We start from the raw sequence: 22,958 nt of genomic DNA on the forward strand, positions 1-22,958 counted from the left end.
AAAAATCAGCATGCGTGAGCACAACTGACGTGTTCCCAAGCTGTCTACCATGTAAATCATATATATCTTATGCTATTTCATGGTAGGGGAACCCCCTACTTCAAGTATTCAGTAGATATGGACCTGAAAATGGAGGATTTGTACTCCGCCCCCCTGATGGTGAAGTGAGAGGATTTTCGCTCCTCTGTCTTGTTTGCATTGTCGTCCCTTCTTTTTCTTTTTTAAATAAATAAATAAATAAATGGATAAATCAAACAGGACGTTTTCTCCTGGCATTCTTGAACACCACATACTCCATGATTCTTGGTCAGTGACAGGAGCTGTAAAAAGGTTCACGGTGGAAGCAGAGACGTACAAAGATGGCGTGCATGGATCCCCTTTTGTTTTTGTGGAAGATGGGGAGATGGATGGAGAAGACATTTATATACAACACCCAAACACTTTTCCATATAAGGGAGACACACAGGCACCATGAGAGGAAGTGGGGAGAGTAACAGTCTAATTCAAATCTTCACAATAATCGTAACAATGTTGTTTTTTTTCTAATTGATCCAGCTGTCACTGTCACTGTCACATAATTATGTCACCACTTCTGCTTACGAGACGACGACAACAAACACGCAAAACAGAAGTGAATCCCGACAGAGTCACTCAAACCTCCACTTGGATGTCAATCGTGATAGTCCTCACTCACAAGTGCAAGTACCTGCTACTTCTGTGAGCTGCAAAAATTCAATGCTTTTTTTTTTTTTTGTCTGTAGCTGTGACCACAGATTAGGCTTCGTCTTCAACTTCAAGTTGTTTTCACATTGAGAAAGGAATGTAAGTTATGTCATCTTTTCAAGACTTAAATATATTTGGATAAACATTTTCTATTTGCCACAAATTGCCACTAAAGCTATTTTTTTTTCTGGGCTGTCCTATTTTCAGACAGGGAATGTTATTTGCTTCTGAGGGCGGGGTTTTTTTTTTCTCACAATGTACAAATCAGAGGGGGGGGGAATAAAAAAACCACACCACTCGACACTAAATAAGACTCTTATCTAATCTCTCTGACCTCCACCCAGTTAGAAAAATAACCATAAAGAAATAAAACATAGTTATCTTGTCAATTCGCAACAATTTTTCTCACCACGTATAGACACAATCTATAGATTTCTCTCTATGTGTAGAATATATGCATATTATCTATCATATATGTGTACAGTTTTCATGAGGCACAGGCCACTTTGTTGAGAAGGAGTAAACAAGTCACTATTATTTCAGGAGGTCACACAGATCACTGGTGGACGAGGACGAGGGCGGTGGGAGTGGGAGCAGAGAGTGGGTCGGAGACGGGGCGATGTCTCCACTTCATTCACGTCTACGATGGTATTTTTTATTAGCAGTATTCAAGAAAGGGAAATCTTCTGTGTGTGTGTGTGTGTGGGCCTTTAGGATGATGCTCACAAAACCCCCACCTGTCACATTATGTACAAAGACCTTTACAGTTGTTTTTGTCCATTGCAGGGTCAAAGTTCTTCTCCTGCAAAAGGACCCAAAAAAGACGCTCGTGATTAGGTTTTCTGACACCATTTAGTTTGAGCACCAGCAAAAGCACCAGTAGTAAAAAAATCTGCCACACGGAGGAGGAGGAGGAGGAGGAGGAGGAGGAGGTGCATAGCCTCACAGACTCAGTATATACTCTTCTCTGACCGTTCTCTTGGCCAAGCTCATCTGATGATTAATTACACTTTGAGTACGGATGGGTGGAAATAAAAATGCACTCACTCTATGTTGACATCTGCATAGATTGATTCTCTTTTTTCTTTTTTTCTTCTGATGAGGTAACGTGAAGAGAAAATGTCAATGGGTACCACAACCTTAAGGCTTGAACAAGCCCAAGAACCGAAGGGTCCTGCTCATGCAGCCAAGGAAACCCCCGTCGACGCTGCAAGCAAGGCCAGAGGCCAACGGTCAGTCAGCTCAAAGCTCGTCCTTTCGCCAACACCAAATGAAACATGCTGTCCGGCAAAACCAAGTGTATCTTCAGACGTGCTGAATATGATGCGATCTGGACATGGATGGTGGACAAAGTTACTGAAAGAGGTCACTGAGTGCCGAAATCACATGGAAACACCGAGAGGCTGCACACCGAGGCTCGTGATCGCCCGGTGGAAGGCTCAAATGTCACCGAGTGGGTTCCGCAGGGCAGTGAGGATTGAAAAAAAACCATGACACAGTCAGACAGGGCGGAGCCAACCAGAGCCAGAGGGGTTAGTCAGGCAGATGAGACAGACAGAAACAAAGAAACATACTGGGACTGTCAGGCAGTCATGAGATCTCTGCTGGGAGGATCAGGAGGGTGTTTCCGTCCAGGTGACGGACAGGTGAGGTGACCTGTGATGTCATTCTTGACCTCATGTTGCCCGTCTACACTAATGATCTCACTATCAGCCTCTTTCAGTTCCAGATCTTGTTAGGTGGAAGATGAAATTTACTCCTGTTTGAACAGAGAGGTCTCAGGTCACCTTAAGCAGAGACAGAAGAAGAGCACAGTTAAAGCTTCAGTTTTTAACAGTAAAGATTAAAAAAAAAAAAAAAAAGTGAACTGACCTACCCAGCTGTCCGTCTCCCACGTGGCCTGCACACCCGGCCTGCATCCTCCTCTTTCACCAAGAATATGAACTAAGTCCCATTTAGTGGAGATAATAAATGATTGGTTGGGTAGTGTTTCAACATCATAGCGTGGCTGTGCTCCTCCAGTAGTGACTGAATCATCTAAAACATGACAAGCAGTTGTTAGTTAAACACATTCTACACAGGGACCAGAGCATCATGGAGGAGAAGAGTCTTAAAAATATAGCTCACCCTTAAAAAAAAACAAAAACACTACAGCTTTGGTTGTCACAAAGGATTATGCCCATATGCCCTCCTCGTCGTCCTGTCGGCGGCGGCGACACAGGTGGACAGGAGTGATGTGCATGAAGAAAAGAGAGCAGGTATAAAAGAATCAGCACATTTGCATCAGAATCTGAAGCGTTAATGTGCAAAAAAACTTAAGTAACATAATTCCAGTGTTGCCATGGCACCCGGAGGAATCTGGAGGATGGTCGCAATGATGCTGCGTGAACTGCTCATTTCCATTAACTGTACACAATCTGATATTTTCTACCTTTTCTTGGATGAGTAAAGTATGATATAAGTAACTATGTTGCAGTGGGGTTACCAAAGTATCCAAAACAAGGAGCTACACTTAAAAACCAGCGTTACGTGTGTGTGTGTGTGTGTGCGTGTGTGTGTTCATACACAAACACATAACTGATCCACCATCTGATTTATTTTCTATTAACAATGAAAATAAATGAGAAACAATTTCTTCAACTCCCTCTTTGCGTTCAGCCGGCTACATTTTAATGCATCTCAACTGCAGACACTTGTTTTCCTTCTCCTCTGGTTGAGATGTTTTTGAGAGGGGTACTGAGGTGACATTATAGACCATTATAGACACCATCTGGTAATGCTTGGACTGGATCTGACCTGGTCTGGAGCAGGACGGTGACCAGCATGTTGGGGTCCTCGGGTCGGCCCTCCGCGGTGATGGGGTGACGGGTGGCGTGGGTGCTGGGCGTGGTGCGGGTGCTGCGGATGCTGTTGGTGCTGCGGGTGCTGAGGGTGTGGATGCTGAGGGTGCGGATGCTGAGGGTGCGGTCCTTGTTGGGGAGGACCGTGCGGGTGCTGCGGGTGAGGATGCTGCTGGGGGGCGTGTCCATGTGGGTGCTGCGCTGGGTGCTGCGGATGCTGTTGGTGGGGGTGTTGGGGCTGCGGGGGCCGTGGGTGCTGTTGGTGCGGTTGGTGCTGGGCGGCCTGTTGTGGGTGCTGGGGGTGTTGCTGGGGGTGAGGAGGGTGAGGATACTGTGGTTGCGCCTGCTGCGTGTGAGGGTGCAGTTGGGAGGTGGGTGGATGCTGCAGGTGCTGTGGATGTGGTGCGTGTGGTGCGTGTGGTGCGTGTGGATATGGAGTCTGTTGGGCATGGGGAGGGTGGGGGTACTGGGGCTGGGGCTGCTGCGGGGCGTGTGGGGGCTGAGGCTGGGGATGGTGAGGACCGTGTGGGTGATATTGTTCATCTTCATAGTTGTCGGCGATCAGCTTCATTCTGCTTTGTGTCTGCGGGAAGAGTAATCTTCTGGTTAGTGTGTGAGGATCTGTAGCAGTATTGTCGTTAAACGGTCACTGGAGTTGGGACATCTAATAAGAGGATTCTTTCAGTCCCCTTCCCATGTGTGTCTGGGAACTAAGGGTGGATTCACACCAGCGCCTCCTTAATCGAACCCTAGTTTGTTTGAAAGTCCTGGTTCGTTAGTACTGATTCCTATTCCCTGCATCATGTCAACACCACTGTATTAAAATGTCAAGAACAGCTTTTGTAAGCGTTGACTTGTGTTGATAAGTGAATCATCGTGACTTAGCCTGGACTGAAAGGACAGAAACAGATCTGACTCATTCTGCACAAGTAAGAAAGGCTGCCTGTGTGTGTGTGTGGGGCTAAAAGTGAACGTCCACAAGTCAGTGTTCATACAAGCCCCTATAGATGAAATGGAAAAAATGTCTGGCTGCCTTGTGCAGCTATATTTTTTCATTCCTGATTAAATGTTGCCTTGGCAACGAGCTACAGTGCAGAGAGAGAGAGGTTTATTTTTTTGACATTGTACTGCGGTACTCACATGTTGTTTGAGCTGGTGCATCAGTTTGTCCCGCTCTCTCTTGAGGGACAGCACCTCCTCCTGGGTCTTCTTTTTATTAGAGGCAGATAGTTCCAGCAGTGCAATATTAGCATCTTTCTCACTGATGGCTGCTAACAGAGCCTGTTGTCTGACGAGGGAAAAACAAGGTTATTATTATGGACTGAGTTGTTCTATTCTGTTACACTCAAAACTATCAGCAAAAGAAACTAAGGGATGAGAAATCAATTGTCACAATAACACGAACTTCATCTCCAGGATCTCCTCCAGCTGTTTCCTGCGCTCCTGTCTCATGTTGGTGAGGTGGGTGTCCCTCTCCTGCAGAGACTGCTGTGTGGAGGAAAGACGCTGCTTGGTGGCGTCCAGCTCCTGCCTCGTCCTCTCGAGTGTGCTCATCATATCCTCCAGCTGACAGATTACAAACGTGGGGAAAACCAAAATTAAGAGTAAATTCCAATTACAATCCGCCTGTTTTTGTCTGCAGTTTTGCTTTGCTCAGAGAAAAAACCTAAATGGAAATACAGGAAATTCAAAATATTGCATGTGCATTTTTATGCATAAGGGACAACGTGCGTCATTAGAAGGAAAAGATTCAGTGAACATCTTTACCTTTGAGTGGTGGCCGCCATCCATGGAGCCGTCCTTACGAAGGTCCTGTCCTAAGCCTTTCTTGTCCCCTTGTGGTCCCAGTTTCATGTTTGCTCCCTTCTTAACTTGCTCTTTCCCTCCTTGTCTGTAAAACCACAAGCATTTTGATTCAAATCTCACCTTTGAGAATCCCAGTCTGTAGTTGGAGTGCAACAACGTACCCCAACAAAAACAAGACAACCGTGAAAGGGGCGTTTTGAACGTGACGGTATCAGACATGAGATTGCATGGGGCAACAAGAAATGAGCAATAAAAATGAAGTTTATGCACCAGAGGTAACACGGGGTAGATCTGGATGGGGTCACAGTGGGGGAAGGGACAATGCTTACCTGGGAGCTAGACTGCAGATGGGGAGAGGACAAGGTAGAAGAGAAAGAAAGATGGGACACGTAGAGTGGACATTGAAAGCAGGAGACAAGAACACAGAAACAAAAAAAAAAAAAATAAAGAAAGAGACATTAGAACCGGAAACGTAAAGAAAACAATCACAAGAAAAACAATACAGAAGGACCCAGAGGAAATCAGTGTGTTTGCTGATTCCAAAGCTGCTGCTCTGCAGCCTGACACAGCAGCTAATGCAGGATGATGCACCTTCTCTGACAACATGGGACCATGTGCATCTGCTGCCTGGGAGGGACAGACATGCAGTCAGACAGGCATACAAAGTCAGCCGGGCAAAAAGAAGAGGGGAGGAGGATTTAGGTGCCGAGCATAAGGAGGGGAAGCCGATCGTGGTTCGACCGAGTCGGCGAGGAGGAGGAGGAGGAGGAGGAGGAGGAGGAGGAGGAGTCAGTTATGGGTGCACGGTTGATCAGAGAGAAGAGACGTGACTGAAAAGAAACACTTCAAGAACAAAGTTTCAGACCAGGCCCTGCCTACCTACTACTGCACCTCACTCACTGAGCACATGTGGACCTGAATAGTCTGGAAACGTCCCTACGGGGGCAGGTTGGAAAGTGGGAGCAGGAAGGTGGGTTACAAAAGACAAAAGGACTGGGATCATCTGGAGGCGCCAGGATGACGGAGAGTTACAGATTAGGAGGAAAGAGGTGTGTGGCTGGAGACAGAAAGGGTAAGAAGCATGGTGATGGCAGGAGGAAGAGGAGGAGGAAGCCTCAGCTTTAAGTACAGAAACTACTGACACACAGGTTACAACAAACACTCACACCAAACACCACAAACACAGGGAGTGAGTATGTGTGTGTGTGTGTGAGATATTTTAAATGTGCAGTAAATACAGTACAGCAAACTAATGTAAAATGAGATTTATTCTGTATTATGTTGTTTTGTTGGCCAATTCAGAACATGGATATGTACTTTAATGTGGTTCATTGTTCTGTATGGATGGAACTATATTGTGTAGTGATTGAGATTGTGAGAGAGTGATATGTTAAAAAGTTACAGAGAAGATTCTCGCTCCTGTGTTTTTTCCACACCCACACACCTCAACATAAACGTTGCACTGGTGGCAGAAGGTTGATGGTTTAATGACTTTTGTTGGGGTTTATCGAGTTTAATGCCTTTTTTCTCTTTTCTCTCTCTCTACTGTGGACGGCTCTAGGCTAACGAATGCTAAGCTGGTGACCGGTCGATGGACTGCTGGATTAAAAATATGATTTACAAGTAATCAACAAGATGACACCAAGGGAACAACAGCTGGAGTGCAGCTGATGAACTCTGTCAAGCAAAACTATCAGACCCGACTTGTGTGTATCCACCTGAAGAGCGGTGGCAGGCGGGGGTTAGAAGCATTCATCCCATCAGAACTGCTGAATGACTGGGCTCTTCTTTGTGTTTTCAGTCGTACTCAAACCTGTTTGCAGTCGTCTCGCCTCCATCTGCCTTGACATAAAATGAATCACTCTGTGTGTGCAGATGTAACCAGGTTACCAGGTGACCCGAGGTATGAACAGAGTTGTGAGGAGCTGATCATCAACATTTGGACATTTGTTTCCAGTGTGTTATGTGCAGTTGTAACATATCATATCTGTACAGTTCACCTCATTCTGTCATCAGTGAATAAAGAAATACATGCAGTTTGAATAAAACAAACGTGCACAACAAACTCAACTCCATGTTTTCTTTCTCTCACACATACAGTACAAGTGTCACATGCTCATCCAGACAAACCACATATCCCTTCATCACATGCTCAAGAGATCACAGCAAACATGAATCCAGGGATCTTTGTATCGTATGCATCATGGGGTAAAGCAATAACACCACGGGGGGGGGGGGGAAGGGGGGGGGAGAAAACAGAGAGATACAAAGATCTGCGATTCCTTCAGACACACGGGTGAAACCAGATGCAGTTGCAGCAGTCACAGTCGGAGACTTTAACCCCCACAGCCGAGCTGAAGTGCCAGCGCAGAGCACTCACTTTCCCAGGAAATCCCACACCATGCCCCCTATCTGCTGGGGAGCAGCAGAGACAGAGGGGAGCGGGTCAGGGGGAGCTCTGCCACTGGGACGAGGGGTGGGGCGGGGGGCAGAGGGAGGGGGGCTGGTGTCAACAGGAGGAGGAGTTGTAAGGATGATGGGGGAGACATTGAGAAATCAGAATGTGACAATTGAGAGTGATCAGTAGCAGAGGGTTCAACCAAAAGGGGGCAAGTGGGCATGAAACAGACACATAGACAGGGAAACAGGACAGAAAAAAGTGGGTAAAGATGGCAAAAAGAACACGTCATTAATCAAACACCTCTGACAAATCAGCATGACCATGAAACACAAAAAAAACTTTCTGGAAAACTATAACTCTGGCGGGGAGGGGTGGGGGGGGCACTGTCATCGGCTAACAGCTCTAATTTATCAGTCTAATGCAGTCCAACCAATCTCTGCTAATCCATCCCAGGGGAAACAGAGAGAGACATGAGCTGAACTGAAGCCACACTGGGGGACACACAGACCACACTGAGCTGATGGGGCCATGAGCTTTATTTACGGTGGGCCATTAACTGACATCTCTTCCATTAATGGGCTGAGTGAAGGGCATTTTGGGCTCAGATTTAACATAAAGTCACAACTTCTATATCAGATGACTGGAGCGAGTACACGGCAATGAAAACACACAAATGGCAACTTACATGGACACAAAAGCACACATGACTTCCACAAGTGGAATATTTATCGGATGAGTGCGGAGACTCTAAAATGGATTTACTGCTTATTATCCCAAAACACTGTGGTTTCTAGTTTGGAATGATAATAAAAGGTTGTGGTACCTTCTCTCTACTCTTGTGGTACGGAGTAGAGAAGTCCCGATACCACATTTTTGTGTCCGATACCGATATCAAATACTCGAGTTTCTACCAGTACAGATACTATTCGGATACAGTCATTTTAGACCATTTCTGAACGTATGTTAACAACAGATTTGTGCTGAGTCACTTCTCCAACTGTGTCTTAAATCTTCTCAAACATAAAATGATTTGTGCCACGCACGAGTATAAACGAGGCAACAAATGTTGACGTGGCGACGGAGAACAGTCCAAGTGAGTTACCTCTCCAACTCGGCGATCTTCTTGTCCTTGTCGTTCTTTTCCGTCTCCACCTCGCGCAGGATGTCCAGGAGCCTCTCCACCTCCGTCTGAGCCTTGTTGACCTCGTCCTTGTAGTAGCTCACCTCCTTCTCCAGCAGCTTCACTCGGTCCACGTACTCCGGGTTCCCTCTTGAGCCCGACTGCTGCTCCACCTCGTGGGCTTTCTGTATCCATGCACCGGGTGGGGAGGGAGAGACGCACAAGAGACAAGACGCACTCAGCTCATGTTATAATGTCAACATAAGCAAAGAGTGCAGCACAGAATGTTTTACTGGCCATGACGTAGATACAGACAGCACATTGTTGTCCATCAGTGTCTCACATAAACTACTCCCCTTGCGCTTTCTCTCTCACTCTGAATGAATAAAGCAGAGTCAAATGTTGTAGACAAAGGCATCATTACTGGTGTTGGTTCATTAGCTTTAACAGAGCTATTATTTAGCTCCATTTAGCAGCCCTTTGAGACTCCCAATCACTACACACACTTGGTGAGTATACAAAGTACATGGCTGTGTATGTTTATACACGACTGCACTTATTTATAATTAGCAGGGAATGGCAGTAAAGTGCTTGGTCGTGTTTCAGACTCATTAGTCATCTGTCACAAACTAATCGGAGCACTGCTGTTTGGTAAAAAAAAGAATTTTGGAGCGATCTTCGCCATTATTGCAACACTTTGTGACTCTCCATGAAATTACATCACAGCGGTGCACATCACCCCAGAGAGACGGAAATGCAGCCACACGTCAACACAGTGGTTTCAACACAGTAGCCATCCGCCAGAGAGGACGGCACACCCAGAGAGCACACCGCGTCTAACCGCACCACACTGAGACAGAAAAGAAGCGTGGCAACACTGACAGTGACGACATGCAGAAACACGGTCGACCAAAATCATGCAAGCCCAACAAAGCTGCACACTCTCTGCAATAGTCCATCATTAGACGGGAGAAATAGGGGCTCAGGGATTTTATTCTCACTGATTTGGGTTGAACTATAAAACAGTAGAAAGTATGTAGACTGTACTTCAACGGCTCTGTAAAAAGAGGCTGATTCTTAAAAAAACAATCTTAAGGCCAATGACTGAGAGTTAGAGGAAATCAAAACAACAAAACAAAACCTGCATGTTTACTCCAGGCCGTGTCCTCTCACTCCCGTTCCGTAGCCTTTGAAAAGAGGTCGATTCTTGATAATCTGTTTGTCTAAAATGCACTTGTATTTACAAAGCTTATGTGTCTTTAGTCTTTAAGTTTTTAAAGTTTGTGTTAACTAAAAATGGCTGCTTCACATGCGACAGAACCTTCGTGTCTGTGACGACCCACTGCAGTTAAAGGAAGCCCAGGAAGAACCAGCTGCAGGGGCCACAGTTTAAAAACACTGTGCCGTATATTCTGCACGTTTGAAATTCCAAGTCATCAAAGAAAAAAATAACGTTTTTTTTACACCAGTTTCACCACAAACACAAACAGTCACAATGAATACGTTGCACAGTGACTCTGAGTGCAGTATAAAGCTCATTATACCAGTACAGTGCAATGGTCAACATGCATCTGAGCGGGGGGAGGGGGGGGGGGGGCGGTGCATGAAAGCAGAACCTGTGCTGGGGTCTGTCACCATCACCATCTAGCAAACGTGTTTTCATAGACGTGTTCAGTGTGTCCTCATGCGTGTTTCACTTGTATGTGCCTCACAGAGCTCCGGAGAAGGACTTACAGGATTGTTCATGTGACTGAATAGCTGCTCAGCTTGCTACATTGCGAACAGAGGGGTTGGGGAACGGAGTTTGAGCCACAGGAGAAAACAACAGGATCAGACATGGTACAAATACATGTTTGGAATATAGTAACATCAGTTACAGCACATATTGTTACAGGTCGAGGGCGACACACACATAAACCAACAGACACCAGACACTTGGAGAACCTGTGGGTTATGGAGTAGGAGGGAGGGGGGAGGAGGGAGGAGGGAGTAGGGGGGGAGTTTATCATTGACTGTCTGCTCCCTGTAGACACGTAATAAAGCAGTGGAGTCTGCTGTAGGCATGGACTGAATATGAAAGTGGACGTCGTTTCTTAAGTAGCAGTTAACCACCAGGGGGCTGCAAAAATAGCTCTATTTGAATGGAAGTCTATGGGAATTAAAACCTTAACGCAAATGTGTGCTTCTGTTGTTGCAGTTGAAGGGTTGTACAAATATTTTCCATTTAAAAAAAAATATTGGATGGCATTGGAAATCTGACTGGATGGGTAACTTTTGAAATGTTGAAAATAAACACTTATGGGTTGTTTTGTTTTTTTGTTGTTGATGTAATCGAGGGTGTAGATGAGGGTGTAGCTAACTGTAAGTGACAGACCATCTAAGATTCTTTGAGTTTAAGTTATGGGCAGACATAAATTAGAATTACATTCTTCTCACTGCTTCTTTCCAATCAGGAAAAGGAATTATGGATTTGTGCAACATTGTACTGTATCGTACTCTACACAACAACAAAAAAGAAGAAGGAGAGAAAGGAAGGAATGGGGTCTATGGGTCCTTCCTTGTGCAGTACGATCATCATGGCAAATGGTGATATTTTGATTTAATATTGAAGACGCTCTGATGTAAACGGTCCCTGCCAGTTTCACTCGACGGGCCTCACTGCTTCATGTCTCCTCGTGGTGGCCTGGCCAAAGAAGAGGGAGTTTACAGCGGTAAGCGCTACATTAAGAGATGCTCCATCCACGTTCAATACGTTGACTTTATGCACTTTGTTCTCTTTCTTCTGAATAAATCGAGAAATCCTGCACTTTTTTTTTCAGATCGCTATATGATTGTCTTGCAATACACTGATTATCATCAGAATCGCGATATCATTGGTATCGTGGACCATGTATCGCGTATCGTATCACATCGTGAGGTACCCTGTGATTCCCAACCCTAATGGGAATATGAGCTTATGCCTCACTTGAGTTAGAACATTGGTAAACAATCACTAGTTTCATTGTGTAAATGATGTTCCCAGTGAGAGGAAAATCGACGATACGAGTGCACACCAGTGAGTGACAGCTAATATTGTCCAGTAGGTGACATCTAATGAATTTATAGTTTTTTAAAAAATCTTTAAGGCTTCGTTTTGCAACTGGAAGACCACGTCAACTTTTATATACAGTCCATGGTTATGGGAGAAAAAGCATCACTGTCAGTATGTTAATGTACTGCTCTTAATATTAGGAAAGAACACATCTGAACCTATAGAAGTTGATGAAGAATTTAATTATTTTTGTCTCTTTGTCTGATGGTTTGTTTTAGTTTAGGAAAACTTGCCAAACCAGTGTGAAACAAAACTCATTTCAGACAATTCATTCATTTGCGTTTAGTGCTTCATTAGTCTCCAGTGGTAAGTGGTCCTTGGACTCATGCCGCTCTGGACTTTTATCTACAGCTCAGTGCAATTAACAAGACGCATGTCTCCGGCCGTCACTCTCCACAGCTCAGCCATGGCTGAAGCTTTAAGCACAGAAGATTCAAATGAAGCTCTAGGTTCACTCAGCAGCTGCAGATGGAGTCGGAGCTGTCACGTCACATGTAGATTGTTTGATACGGTCAAATGCTTTGGAAAGAGCTAGTTACATAAACATTTTTTAGTGTTTTGTTTTATATTCCACAGTTAAAAGACTTGGATTCAGTGTAAGAAAAGCAACATCTCCAAACTAGACTTTTAGATCAAAGTTCTTGATACAGTAAATGATGGCTGTGGTGTCTCTGGACTGTAATTCACAAACCTACCTTCTGCAACTGCGTCTCCAACTTACTACACTCCTCTTTTTTCTGCTCAATGGCGATCTCCAGTGATTTGAGCTTTGAATCCTTCTTGAGGCCAGAAGACGCGAGCGACGACGCGTGCTCCTTCAGATCTATGAGACTGGACTGCAAAAGGATAAAGAGCACACGCAAACAGGCGGCACCAGTTAAAACCAGGCCGATGGGCTCAGTGTCAGCAGGTGAAAGTCATGTAAAAACACCAGAACATCCGTGGACTCCATGCACTGACCTCTTTCTCTGTTAACTCTATCTGGAGACTGTTGACTTTCTCCTTCAGATCTTTGTTCTCCTTCTTGTAAGAGTCCACTTCCTCCAGACGCTCTCTGTCTTCTCTCTCCCTTTGGTCCTTTAAACGCTCGATAATCCTCTCCTAACACACACACACACACACCCACACACACACACACACAACAGTTAAAATATATGTTTATAATCATAAAAATAGACCCTAATGTGGTTTTTAGGATTTAAATGAATGCAGGCCGAGACATCAAAAATGATTGGTCAAATCCCACCCGTGCCTGAAATGCCTTTGTTTCCGTTTACCTTCTCTGACAGCGCCTCCTCCAGGGTGGCCAGGGCAGTGTCTGTGTTACTGGAGTCGGTCTGCAGAGACTTGACTCTGTCCTTCAGGTTACCCAGCTGTTTGTCTTTGTCCCGCAGCTGCTCCTGCAGGTTCTCAATCTGAGGCCGATGGGATGGAGAGAGAGGAAAGAGCAGGGGGGGAAAAAGTCGGATCACAAATGAAAACCACAAAACCAGAACAGCGTTTTAAGTTGCTTTCGTAATTATTTATTTCAAACTGGTTCCGCCTTTGAGACAGTTCCTCCAATCCTCATGCAGAAGCCCAGCGTCCACGCCAGCCCACCCCCGTCCACTATCGTGGAAGCCCAGCTTCCCTGGAAGTGATGCATTTGTCCAATCACGGTCAAGCTCACCAAGGGGAAAAAAACCTATTCTGTGTCATCCATTAGAGAACAGCTGAAACTGAGTTTCAAGTGGTTTTAATGCGACAGTTCAGAGGAGGGAAGGGGCTTAACATGTGTGGGGACTTAAATAAGTTTCAAATGAAGGTTCAACTAAAGAGTATTACAAAATGTGTAACTTAATTGTTGTTGAAATGGAATGAATAAAATTGCTATAATAAAAGCATCGTTCAGGAATCAGTATTGAAGTTCAGATATTGATATCCACACCCACCCCTATTTGTTGAAGACATGTAAAGAACGGCAAAAACCTATTTCAAATAACAATATTATTACATAATAATTGTGTAATCTCAAACTTTTGTGTCAACTCTCTGTAACTTGACTTTAAATGCAAACAAAACTATGGTTCACCCAAAACAAAGTCACTGTAAAGCAGCAGTAAAAACTGTGTCATACGTGCACTGAAATAATTTACTATATTATAAAAAAAACCCACATCAGACGAAACACAAAGGTTTAGAAAACAAGGGAAGTGACAGACAGTTAAATAAAAGTGGCTAAATAAGAGAGAGGAGGTGTAACAGAACAAGAGAGAAACAAAAACAAAGGGAGTAAGTGAGCTCAGGGTGACAGAGAGAGAGAGTAACACTGAGTATTTATAGCACACACACACACACTAGAGTCAGTGAGGCAAGAATATCTCCTGGCTTGTCTTTCTGTGGACACAACAGAGACTTCCTCACTCACAGTGGAGTGAAAACTAGGGGAATCTGTCTGTTGTTTCTAATGTACGACCACAAGACATGAATGACGAGGCCCTCGTCACCTCTGACCCTCACCTTCTTCTGCAGGACGTTGATCTTCCGTTCTTTAACCTCCAACATATCCTTCATGTCCCTGATTTCTCCAGCGAGAGTGCCCTTCTCCTCCGTCAGGTCCTGCAGCTGCTTGGTCTTCTTGTTCAGGAAGGACTCCTTCTCCTCCAGCCGCAGACGTAGAGCATCCACCTGAGACAGGACGCAGCTTATTTAACACCTTAAAGGAAGTCCTTACAGTAAGGGAAACTTAAAATAAAGGAACCCTACAGAATGTGGGTTTGACTGTAAGAGTAAAATGCTACTATGACACATAGTCCCCACAGGAAAGGATTCCTCAGGGGTTTTTATCACCTCTGTTTGTAGGATGGCAGCACGTTGCTCCTTGGCAGTGAGCGACTCTTTGAGCACCTCGATATGCTGTTTGCAGTCCGAGTTCTGGTTGTTGAGGGTTTCGAGTTTGGTCTGCAGAGCCAGCAGCTCCGACTCCTTCTTCGACAGCTCCTGCTTCAGCTGATCGATCTGCGCGACACGTGGAACAGAGAGAAACCGAGTCAGAGAAAACTTTTACTCCGTTTTAATCGACACGCTTTTCCTCATTAAAAATACATTTGGGACTGACTGCGCTGCATTCATCATGTATTATACATTGTCCTTATTCATGATTGATGAAAGGAGGTCTAAAAATAGAAAAAACCCAACTAAACTGTGGCTGTTTGGTTGATGTGCGAAATATCTGAGCCCCAGAGTTCAACACACACACACACACACACACACACACACACACACACAGCTTTCAGGTGACTGAGTACGTCGCAGACTTAGCAGTTTGGCTCTAAGTTATGACACGAGTTATGACGCTGTCATGAAGCCATTATGCTGATGGAAACACGAGCAGGTCTGAACACTGAAACGTCAGCTTTCATATACACTTTTCTCTCTAAAAACAAACGCTTTCATATATATATATATTATATATATATATATAATATATATCTCTCTGATTTTGCCTACTTTGGCATTCTTGACACTGAGCTTTTGTTGAAGAAAAAAAGCAGCAGCAGAGAGAAGCATCTCTCCGATTGTTGCCAGCAGGACACTCTGCTGATGACACTAAATGCAAAAAGCAGCTAATTTAAGTAACACACCAGCCTTCATTTAGTATTCTCTCTGCACACAGCCACATTCTAGATCTGCACACACACACACACACACACACACACACACGTATGTACGATGCATGCACAGTGCAGACTGTCTTTACCTTAGTTTTCATGAACTTGGAGTGGTTCTTGTAGACCTCCATCTGCTTGATCTCCTCCTCTCTGTCTTCTGAGTTCAATAAGCCGTTGGCTTTCAGCATTTGGATCTCATCCTCCAGGTCTCGGATGTTGCGCTCCAGAGAGGCGATTTTGGTGTCCTGCACATAATAAACACGCAGAGGAGACACACCTCAGAACCCTGACTGGCATGTGCACAACTCTCATGCTGAACATGAACTACAGGAAAGAGTGGGATGAGATTAAGAAGGCACTAAAAGACAGAAGAGAGAGAGAGAGAGAGAGTGTGTACGGTGAGGCAGAGAGACAGTGAAGCTGAGACCAACTGCAGCATCTGTCGGTGAAATCAGAATCTTTCTACCCAGCTCCTTGCAGCAGCTCGGAGGATTAATCACCATTGGGAAACACTGAGCGCACATCCAGCATGGAGCGGTCGGCCAGGACCACAGAGAGCTGTGCGGAGGCAACGCACGATGACAAAAAAGTAACAAGACGCGACTCTTTCTCGCTGTAGTTGCTCGCAGATCAACGTAGAATCCAGTCTCTGGACTGCGACTGCAAGTGCAGCTTTTTTTTAAATAAATAATACAACGTCTTTACGATTAGCCATGGTCCATCTCCCTCTCCAGTGGAGCAAAGAGGAACCTTCTTCCTTTCTGTCTTTCGCTCTCTCTTTTTGTGTCTCTCCCTCTCTTTCTCTCTCTCTGCACAGAGTGGCTTTGAACTTGTGAACTTGTGGCCATTATCGGGGTCAGTCTCAGCCCGCTGCAGAGGACCATGGGTGATGTATCATAATGAGGAGTGATGGACTATGTGAGGGGCTACTAACGTCAATGCATGGGCACTGTACATGAACACTACACGCGCTTTCCACACCGCATCTCATCTAAGTCTCCATGTTACAAGACCAACAGTGAAGTAACATTACTGCAACACACAAGAGACAGCGTACCTTCAAAGGTGTGGGGGGGGTGGGGTTATTCCATCCTCATGTAATCACTGGTACAACGACCTGGTCAGTAAATCTTCCTGTTTTTATCTCTTTCCCTGCCTGTGTGTCTCTCTCTGTCTGTCTCCCTGCATACTGGCCTCTCGCTGTCATAAACAACCACACCTGTTTCCATGGTAGCAGCAGACAGGCTATATGCTGTGCACTGTCTCTGGTGAGTGAGGAGGAGAGGCGGGAGGGATGAACGCAAGAGAGAGGGAGGGAGGGAGGGCTTATTCGTGCTTCCATCAGCGTCAAAACACAGCAGAGGGAAAGAGGAGAGGGGACACATATGGGGTCTTCCCGCACAGCACAGCACAGGAGGAGGAGGAGAAGGAGAAGGAGGCGGGTCTTCCCTCGCTCTGTATGCAAATCAACAAGAGTCCCAGAACACAGATGTCACATGACCGCGCTCGAGGAGGCCAAAGCCTGCAGAGCACCGATCCAGCCGAGCGAGAGGGGCTGTGTCAGCTCGGCGATGATGTCATGATTTATTTTGAGGAAGTGATGTCAGGCCTCTGCAGTGAGGCTGGGGGAGTCTACAGTGGTTTCATAGCTACATGGTGCTGATGTCTCTGCCTCCACATCCAGCCGCTGCAAAACAAGTGCTCATGCGAACAGTTTACGTTAAGATTATTAAAAGAATATGAGCATATTATTAATATAGTGTAGCGCGTAACAGCTACTTACAGAGAGGAAACGTGAAATACGATATCTGACAATAGTGGTCTGAGGTTTCAATCCAAAGCGATCCATCTCTGTAAAGTGAATAAGGATGTTTGTCTCAATATTTAAATGCACTTTAAATTTTCCATGAAGGTTTAAAGCCTCGGAAGAAACACTCATTCACAAGCCTGCATTACTTTATCTTTAAATGAATTATTCAAATGCACAAAGCTACTTTCAGACCAGTGCGATCAGATTACATCAAAGAGGATGTGTGGGATACTGTGTCTTCCACTTTATTAGGCTGTAATTCAGCCATAGATATACAGTATATGGCTGAATTACAGCCTAATAAAGTGGAATTATCCCTGATAAGAATTTTCTGGAGGAGCTGAAGCCAATATAGGTGACATTATGCCAAAAGAGCAGAAACATCACTAGTCCACCCCAATCCTGATTATTGCAGAGTCTCTACCTAAACTAATCTAACCCTAATCCCAAAATGTATTTATTTACTGTGTAGCAGGAAGCTGGATCACATGTTCACAGGGGGTAAAACCCCGCAAGCACCACACATTTAGTCGAACCTGGATCCAAACCAGTGACCATCTTGCTGTGAGGCAACGGTGCTAATCACCATACCATCGTGTGGTGACCACTTCATGGTGATCAACATCTGTGACGTTGTGTTATTGCTCGTCGTTAAACCAGTGTGATGCAACGTATGAGCATTAACGACGGCTGACGTGTGGAACAATAAAACTGGCTCTTGTTGATATTGACAGTTATACAAAAAGTGTTTACACATGTGTGTGTGTGTGAGAGAGACGTGACTGCGTGTCGACTATTGACTCAGCTGCTGAGGATCACAGTGAAAACAATAGAGCGACTACACACCGACAATCCATGAGAGTCACTGCACCTTCATAACATATACAAATATCACGGCAGATGTATTATTAACTAGTTATAAATTGTATCATGTAATAAAAATAATGAATTCCTTATTATACTATTAAAGAGGGGCTCAAGCTGTCGGGAGTCAGGTCCTTACTTTCATTTCTATGATGGTCTGCAGGGCCTTGGTTTTGCTTGGATCTTGGTGTAGCTGATTTCTTCTGTGCAGTTCCTGACGAGAAAGAAATCACATTATCATATATAATCATATTATATGACCCCGGTGCAGCAACACAACAAAAGTGCATACACAGCTGATAATACAGCAGTTATCCTAATCAAAATGCTACAGTTTAAGCAGAGGAGCAGATTATTTAGATGATGTGAGACTGTGTACTGCCCTCAAGTGGTGACAACAGGTAAAACTGTCAGTTTCAGCTCTGAAACAGTGCATTTTTATCAACTGGGTGGTGCAATACCTCTCGAAGATGGATGTTCTCTTTCTCCTTTTGGTCCAGGATGACCTCCAGGTGTCCCAGCTGGGCTTCTGCCTCAGCGATCCGCCTGGCTCTCTCCTGCTCTTCCTCTTCAGACGCTCTGCCCGGTCCTGAGGGCAGCCCTTTACTCTGCAGCATCTCCAGCAGCTTCTTGATGGACTCGTCTCTGGCGCCCAGTGTTTGTTTCTGGGTCTCGATCCTCAGCTCCATCTCCTCCAGTGTCTTCCTGAGCAGAAAGAGCTCCTTGGCCTGTCGGTCGTGTTCGGCCTGCAGCCGGCGGAAGTTCTCCTCCGTCAGCTCGATGGTGGCGAAGTGCTCGGAAATGGAGCGGTTGCCGCTCTCCTGCTGCAGCAGGTGGTTCAGGTCCCGCTGTGTGCGCAGCTCATCCTGGAGAGCCTGGATTGTCATCTGGAGATGCTGATGGACAAACACACACGTGTACACACGGGATCGTTCTTTTCATGACACCACCACACATGAGGGTAATCACACATTCATACACTGTTTCTGCAGTTCTGTGGAAAGAAACGCTACAGTGGGTGAAATATTATTCAACTTTATTCTGGAGGAAAATGTTTGTAAGAATAACCACTTATTACTAAGACTTGAACTGAATCACAGCTGTCAGGAACATGAATTTATTATTAGTTTACTGTGAAGCAGAATGAATGGGGGGGTGTTAACTTGCTAATCAAATCAGAAGAAAGCCTCAAAGCTTTCCTGCAGCACAGCAGAGGTCTCTTCCTCTGACACTTGAAAATAATGACTTGTATTCAGTATTTCTCAAAAATGAATACAAATACTGTATTAGATAAAAATGAGCCATTACATTGATGGAAGTGGGTAATTTTTTAGTAAGCAAACAGGAACATTAAGTGTACACACACTGTACAAAAGACAAAAGAAGTTTGCATGTCTGTGACTTTGTGTGTGTCCAGAATAAATGAGTCCTGATGAGTGTTATTGTTTATACGTGTGTTGGTCGGGGGTTTTACGGGGACACAATTAGGACCAAAGAGCCAGTTTCTGTCAAAGACTAACTGTGGCTCCATTTGTCCACTGAAATGTTCTTCCAGCAAATATCACCAGAGCAAAATGGATCAATCCATGTCCAGAAAATGGCCTAGTCATGACTTGAAGGAGCGGGAACAAGTTTCTTTCACTGAAATCAAACTTAACAGGAAGTCTGGGGTTACTAAGTATGTGGTACTCTGAGGATTTTTGTTAACAAAATAATGAAAGAAAAATGTTTTCCTTTCTCTTTTGCAGTGTTCACGGGGGAAACATGTAAGGGGTTCACAGGACAAGAGGAAGACTTTCTCTCTGGAGGTGTTTTTGGATTCACAGGAGAGGAGAGAGGAGGTTTGAGGGGCAAAGGGACGGTTTCAGGTTTCTGGAAGAAAGAAAACACACGCCACACTGAAGGTGACTCTATGTTGTGCACACAGGCTGTGATGCAAACATAGGGACAAACCTTGGTTCTCCGGGCGTCCAGCAGCTGCAGATCATTGGCAGAATGAACAGAAAAAAAAACACAAATGCACGGTGAAGAAGTGAAGTGCGTCAGAGTACGATGACACAGAGACGGATGAGCAGCACAAACCGGCCAGAGTTTAAACGAGAGTCCGTCCATTAGCCTGTCACTCACTCAGTCAGTGCAACAGTCTTTCATCAGAGCAGACACTTTGGTTTGTCACAGCAGGGAAAACACAAGGTTTAAGACCCTCAAACATTCTTATGTAATGCATTCATGTACATCTCATCCTTGCATTATCAATAATAATGAATAAGTCTTTAATTATGACAGCAGGTGAGCTAGTATTACAGCTCAATACTATAGTACACTTGCACTGTGTTTCTCACCTGTGCTTTCATCTGCTATGACGAGTCAAAACGTCGGGAATGAAAATACTCGATAAACATAGAGAGAAAAATACGACTTCAACAGGATAACCTTTCTGGAGAGAGATGAAGATAATTGGCATTAAAAAGATTTAATGTGTGAATTTTTTATAATTAAAACAAGCTCTCTTATTTCTCAGCCCCGAACACCATTGTCAACAGATGAATTGAACTAATGTAATAAATCATTAGCAGTGTATTGGTAATGAGATAATGAGGTTGTCTTTTACAGTTGCAGCTGTATTGTTGGCAAATTATTTAATTAAAGACTATAAATGTTTATTGTTGTTTCAAGTGAAAATCCTTTGGGTTTGGATTGTTAGTGTGACAAACATCCCATGTGAAAAGATGAGTGTGATTTTCATCGCTCTATTCTTTGGCACTAACACAGTGTCATGAGAAGCATGTGTTTTTCCTGACCATGAGAGGGCAGTGTTTGTGCCGGGGGAACTTTCAGCTGACTGCAGGGCAGCTGCCGTCTCCATCAGTCTGTGTCACATGAGTCAGTGGAGTTTGGTCCCAGCAACAGAAACCACCAAATACATCTCAAATTCATACAGTGGCTAATTCAGAGTCTTTCTAACATGCACACGCTGTCAGTCACTGACATTTTCATAAAGCTTTTCTCTAATATGTAAGAAATAATCCTGAATTTAAGTAATGTTTCATTTAAACATTAGGTTTATTAAAGTAAATACCAAATACCTGAAATGTCCAGTGTTTAAAATGTAAGTGACATTTGAAACCATGTATCAAGATATTATATTAATTGTACAAAAAGCAAAATGGTATCAGTTGGATCCGCCTTCAGTAACACAACGGTTAAATCTTGTTATGTGCAACGGAACAAATGACGTCCACTCTTAGACTAAAGGAAAACATTGATGTCAGCAAATGGGAGAAATGGACACTACAGTATATGACAATGTGCAGAAATCCACAGGCCAGAGAACAGCACTGTTCACACTTTCTATCTTTATTACGACTTTATTTTCATTATTTTCATTTCATACTTTTTGCCTTTTATATTTAAGGTCATGTGCAAAAGTCTTTGCTGTTTTTATGTCCTATTTTAGGTCCTAAATATGAGCAAACTGCTTTTTCACAGCAGATATTTTTGTCCTGAAATAGTCGGACAAACACAGGTGTTATCATTGACTCTAATGAACCAGTAAGAACTCTGATTTTGTTTTCCTTTATTTTACATTTAACAAAGTCTCTTTCCTCAAAGTCCGAAATATCTTGAGATAAATAAGTGAAATTTAAAAGATATTATGCCTAAATGGACCATTTGGATCGTTAAAGGAACCAACATTAGGTTACAGGTATCTGGAAGTGAAAAATACAGTATTTCACACCACGATTAGATTCTAATCGTGGTGTGAAATTCAACAAATTCCTCCTGCGTACGTTTGACACCTCTGCTTCACACCGTTGAGTTGTGATGCTGTAACTAAAGGCTGCACCACATTTGGAAGGGAAGAATGAGGTGATGGATATTTAGCTGCGACATCAGCTTCACTGATAAATGATGCTACATTTTACACACAGTACCTGCAACTGTTACAGCAACTAAAGTGGAAACTATTTGGTTTCCTTTAACAGTTATGAAGGAAAGTACTTATTCTACATCACGCTCACCTGCCTTATTCCCTAACACTGCTCTCTCATCAGTGCTTTGTCCCTCAGACCTGATCAATTGCCTGCCATCTTGGAACTAAACTGCAGGAGGCACTTCAATGATTTAATTTGCATAATTGCACCGTTGGTTAAAGTGGAACTCTATGGCGTTTCCTGGCATATTGTGTCATCCACTGCAAATCAAAACTAGTTCCTGTGAGTCATTTGTGACTCACTGGGTGTAGGATTTGTGGTCACCTTCCTTAAAAAGAAGGTTTCTCTTCTGCAGGTACAGACGATGACGGTCACACCTGTCTGTCTTCAGAGCACAGGGAGACAGTCCAGACAGAAATCAGGACACAAAGTCGTCATGACTCATTTTCTGGAGACCATAATTGTGACAGGGGATGAGGAATTGTTCAATAGTTGCTGAGAAATGTTCACTTTCACTGACCAACACCACAAGAGCTACTTTGCTCGCGTCACTTAAAGCTGCAGTGATTTGTGGATTTTTGTTATTGTCGATGTTATAATGTTTGCCTCTGTTTGTCCTTCATGAACAGAAACTATGGAGCATTATTTGTATGCTGTGTCTTTCATTTGGAAAAGTGCTCTGTCAAGCAATTCTATGAGAACTGACTGAGGGAACATT

At 44.2% G+C, this 22,958-nt stretch overlaps 1 protein-coding gene across 7 annotated transcripts in view; it reads right to left on the reverse strand.

The window, feature by feature from the left end:
- Window positions 1-226: 226 nt before the first annotated feature.
- The window catches only part of erc2 (ELKS/RAB6-interacting/CAST family member 2), a 37,239-nt gene continuing 14,507 nt past the window's right edge, over window positions 227-22,958 (reverse strand). The window contains exons 3-21 of one of the 7 annotated variants that reach the window (XM_058631784.1): window positions 20,259-20,282; window positions 18,767-19,201; window positions 18,445-18,519; window positions 15,721-15,876; window positions 14,811-14,978; window positions 14,481-14,648; window positions 13,259-13,396; window positions 12,942-13,082; window positions 12,677-12,817; window positions 10,625-10,660; window positions 8,873-9,075; window positions 5,699-5,710; window positions 5,331-5,454; window positions 4,969-5,129; window positions 4,704-4,851; window positions 3,520-4,146; window positions 2,851-2,923; window positions 2,600-2,760; window positions 227-2,482 (exon numbers count right to left, since the gene is read on the reverse strand). In XM_058631784.1, the coding sequence (XP_058487767.1) occupies window positions 2,897-2,923; window positions 3,520-4,146; window positions 4,704-4,851; window positions 4,969-5,129; window positions 5,331-5,454; window positions 5,699-5,710; window positions 8,873-9,075; window positions 10,625-10,660; window positions 12,677-12,817; window positions 12,942-13,082; window positions 13,259-13,396; window positions 14,481-14,648; window positions 14,811-14,978; window positions 15,721-15,876; window positions 18,445-18,519; window positions 18,767-19,201; window positions 20,259-20,282 (2,784 nt within the window). In that variant the 3' untranslated portion in view covers window positions 227-2,482; window positions 2,600-2,760; window positions 2,851-2,896. Of the gene's footprint in view, window positions 2,511-2,595; window positions 2,761-2,850; window positions 2,924-3,519; window positions 4,147-4,703; window positions 4,852-4,968; window positions 5,130-5,330; window positions 5,455-5,698; window positions 5,711-8,872; window positions 9,076-10,624; window positions 10,661-12,676; window positions 12,818-12,941; window positions 13,083-13,258; window positions 13,397-14,480; window positions 14,649-14,810; window positions 14,979-15,720; window positions 15,877-18,444; window positions 18,520-18,766; window positions 19,202-20,258; window positions 20,283-22,958 lie in introns of all 7 variants that reach the window. The other 6 variants (XM_058631783.1, XM_058631782.1, XM_058631786.1 and 3 more) reach the window with 6 other exon arrangements.

The sequence above is a fragment of the Solea solea genome, chromosome 6, assembly GCF_958295425.1.
Source record: "Solea solea chromosome 6, fSolSol10.1, whole genome shotgun sequence".
Lineage (NCBI taxonomy): Eukaryota > Metazoa > Chordata > Actinopteri > Pleuronectiformes > Soleidae > Solea > Solea solea.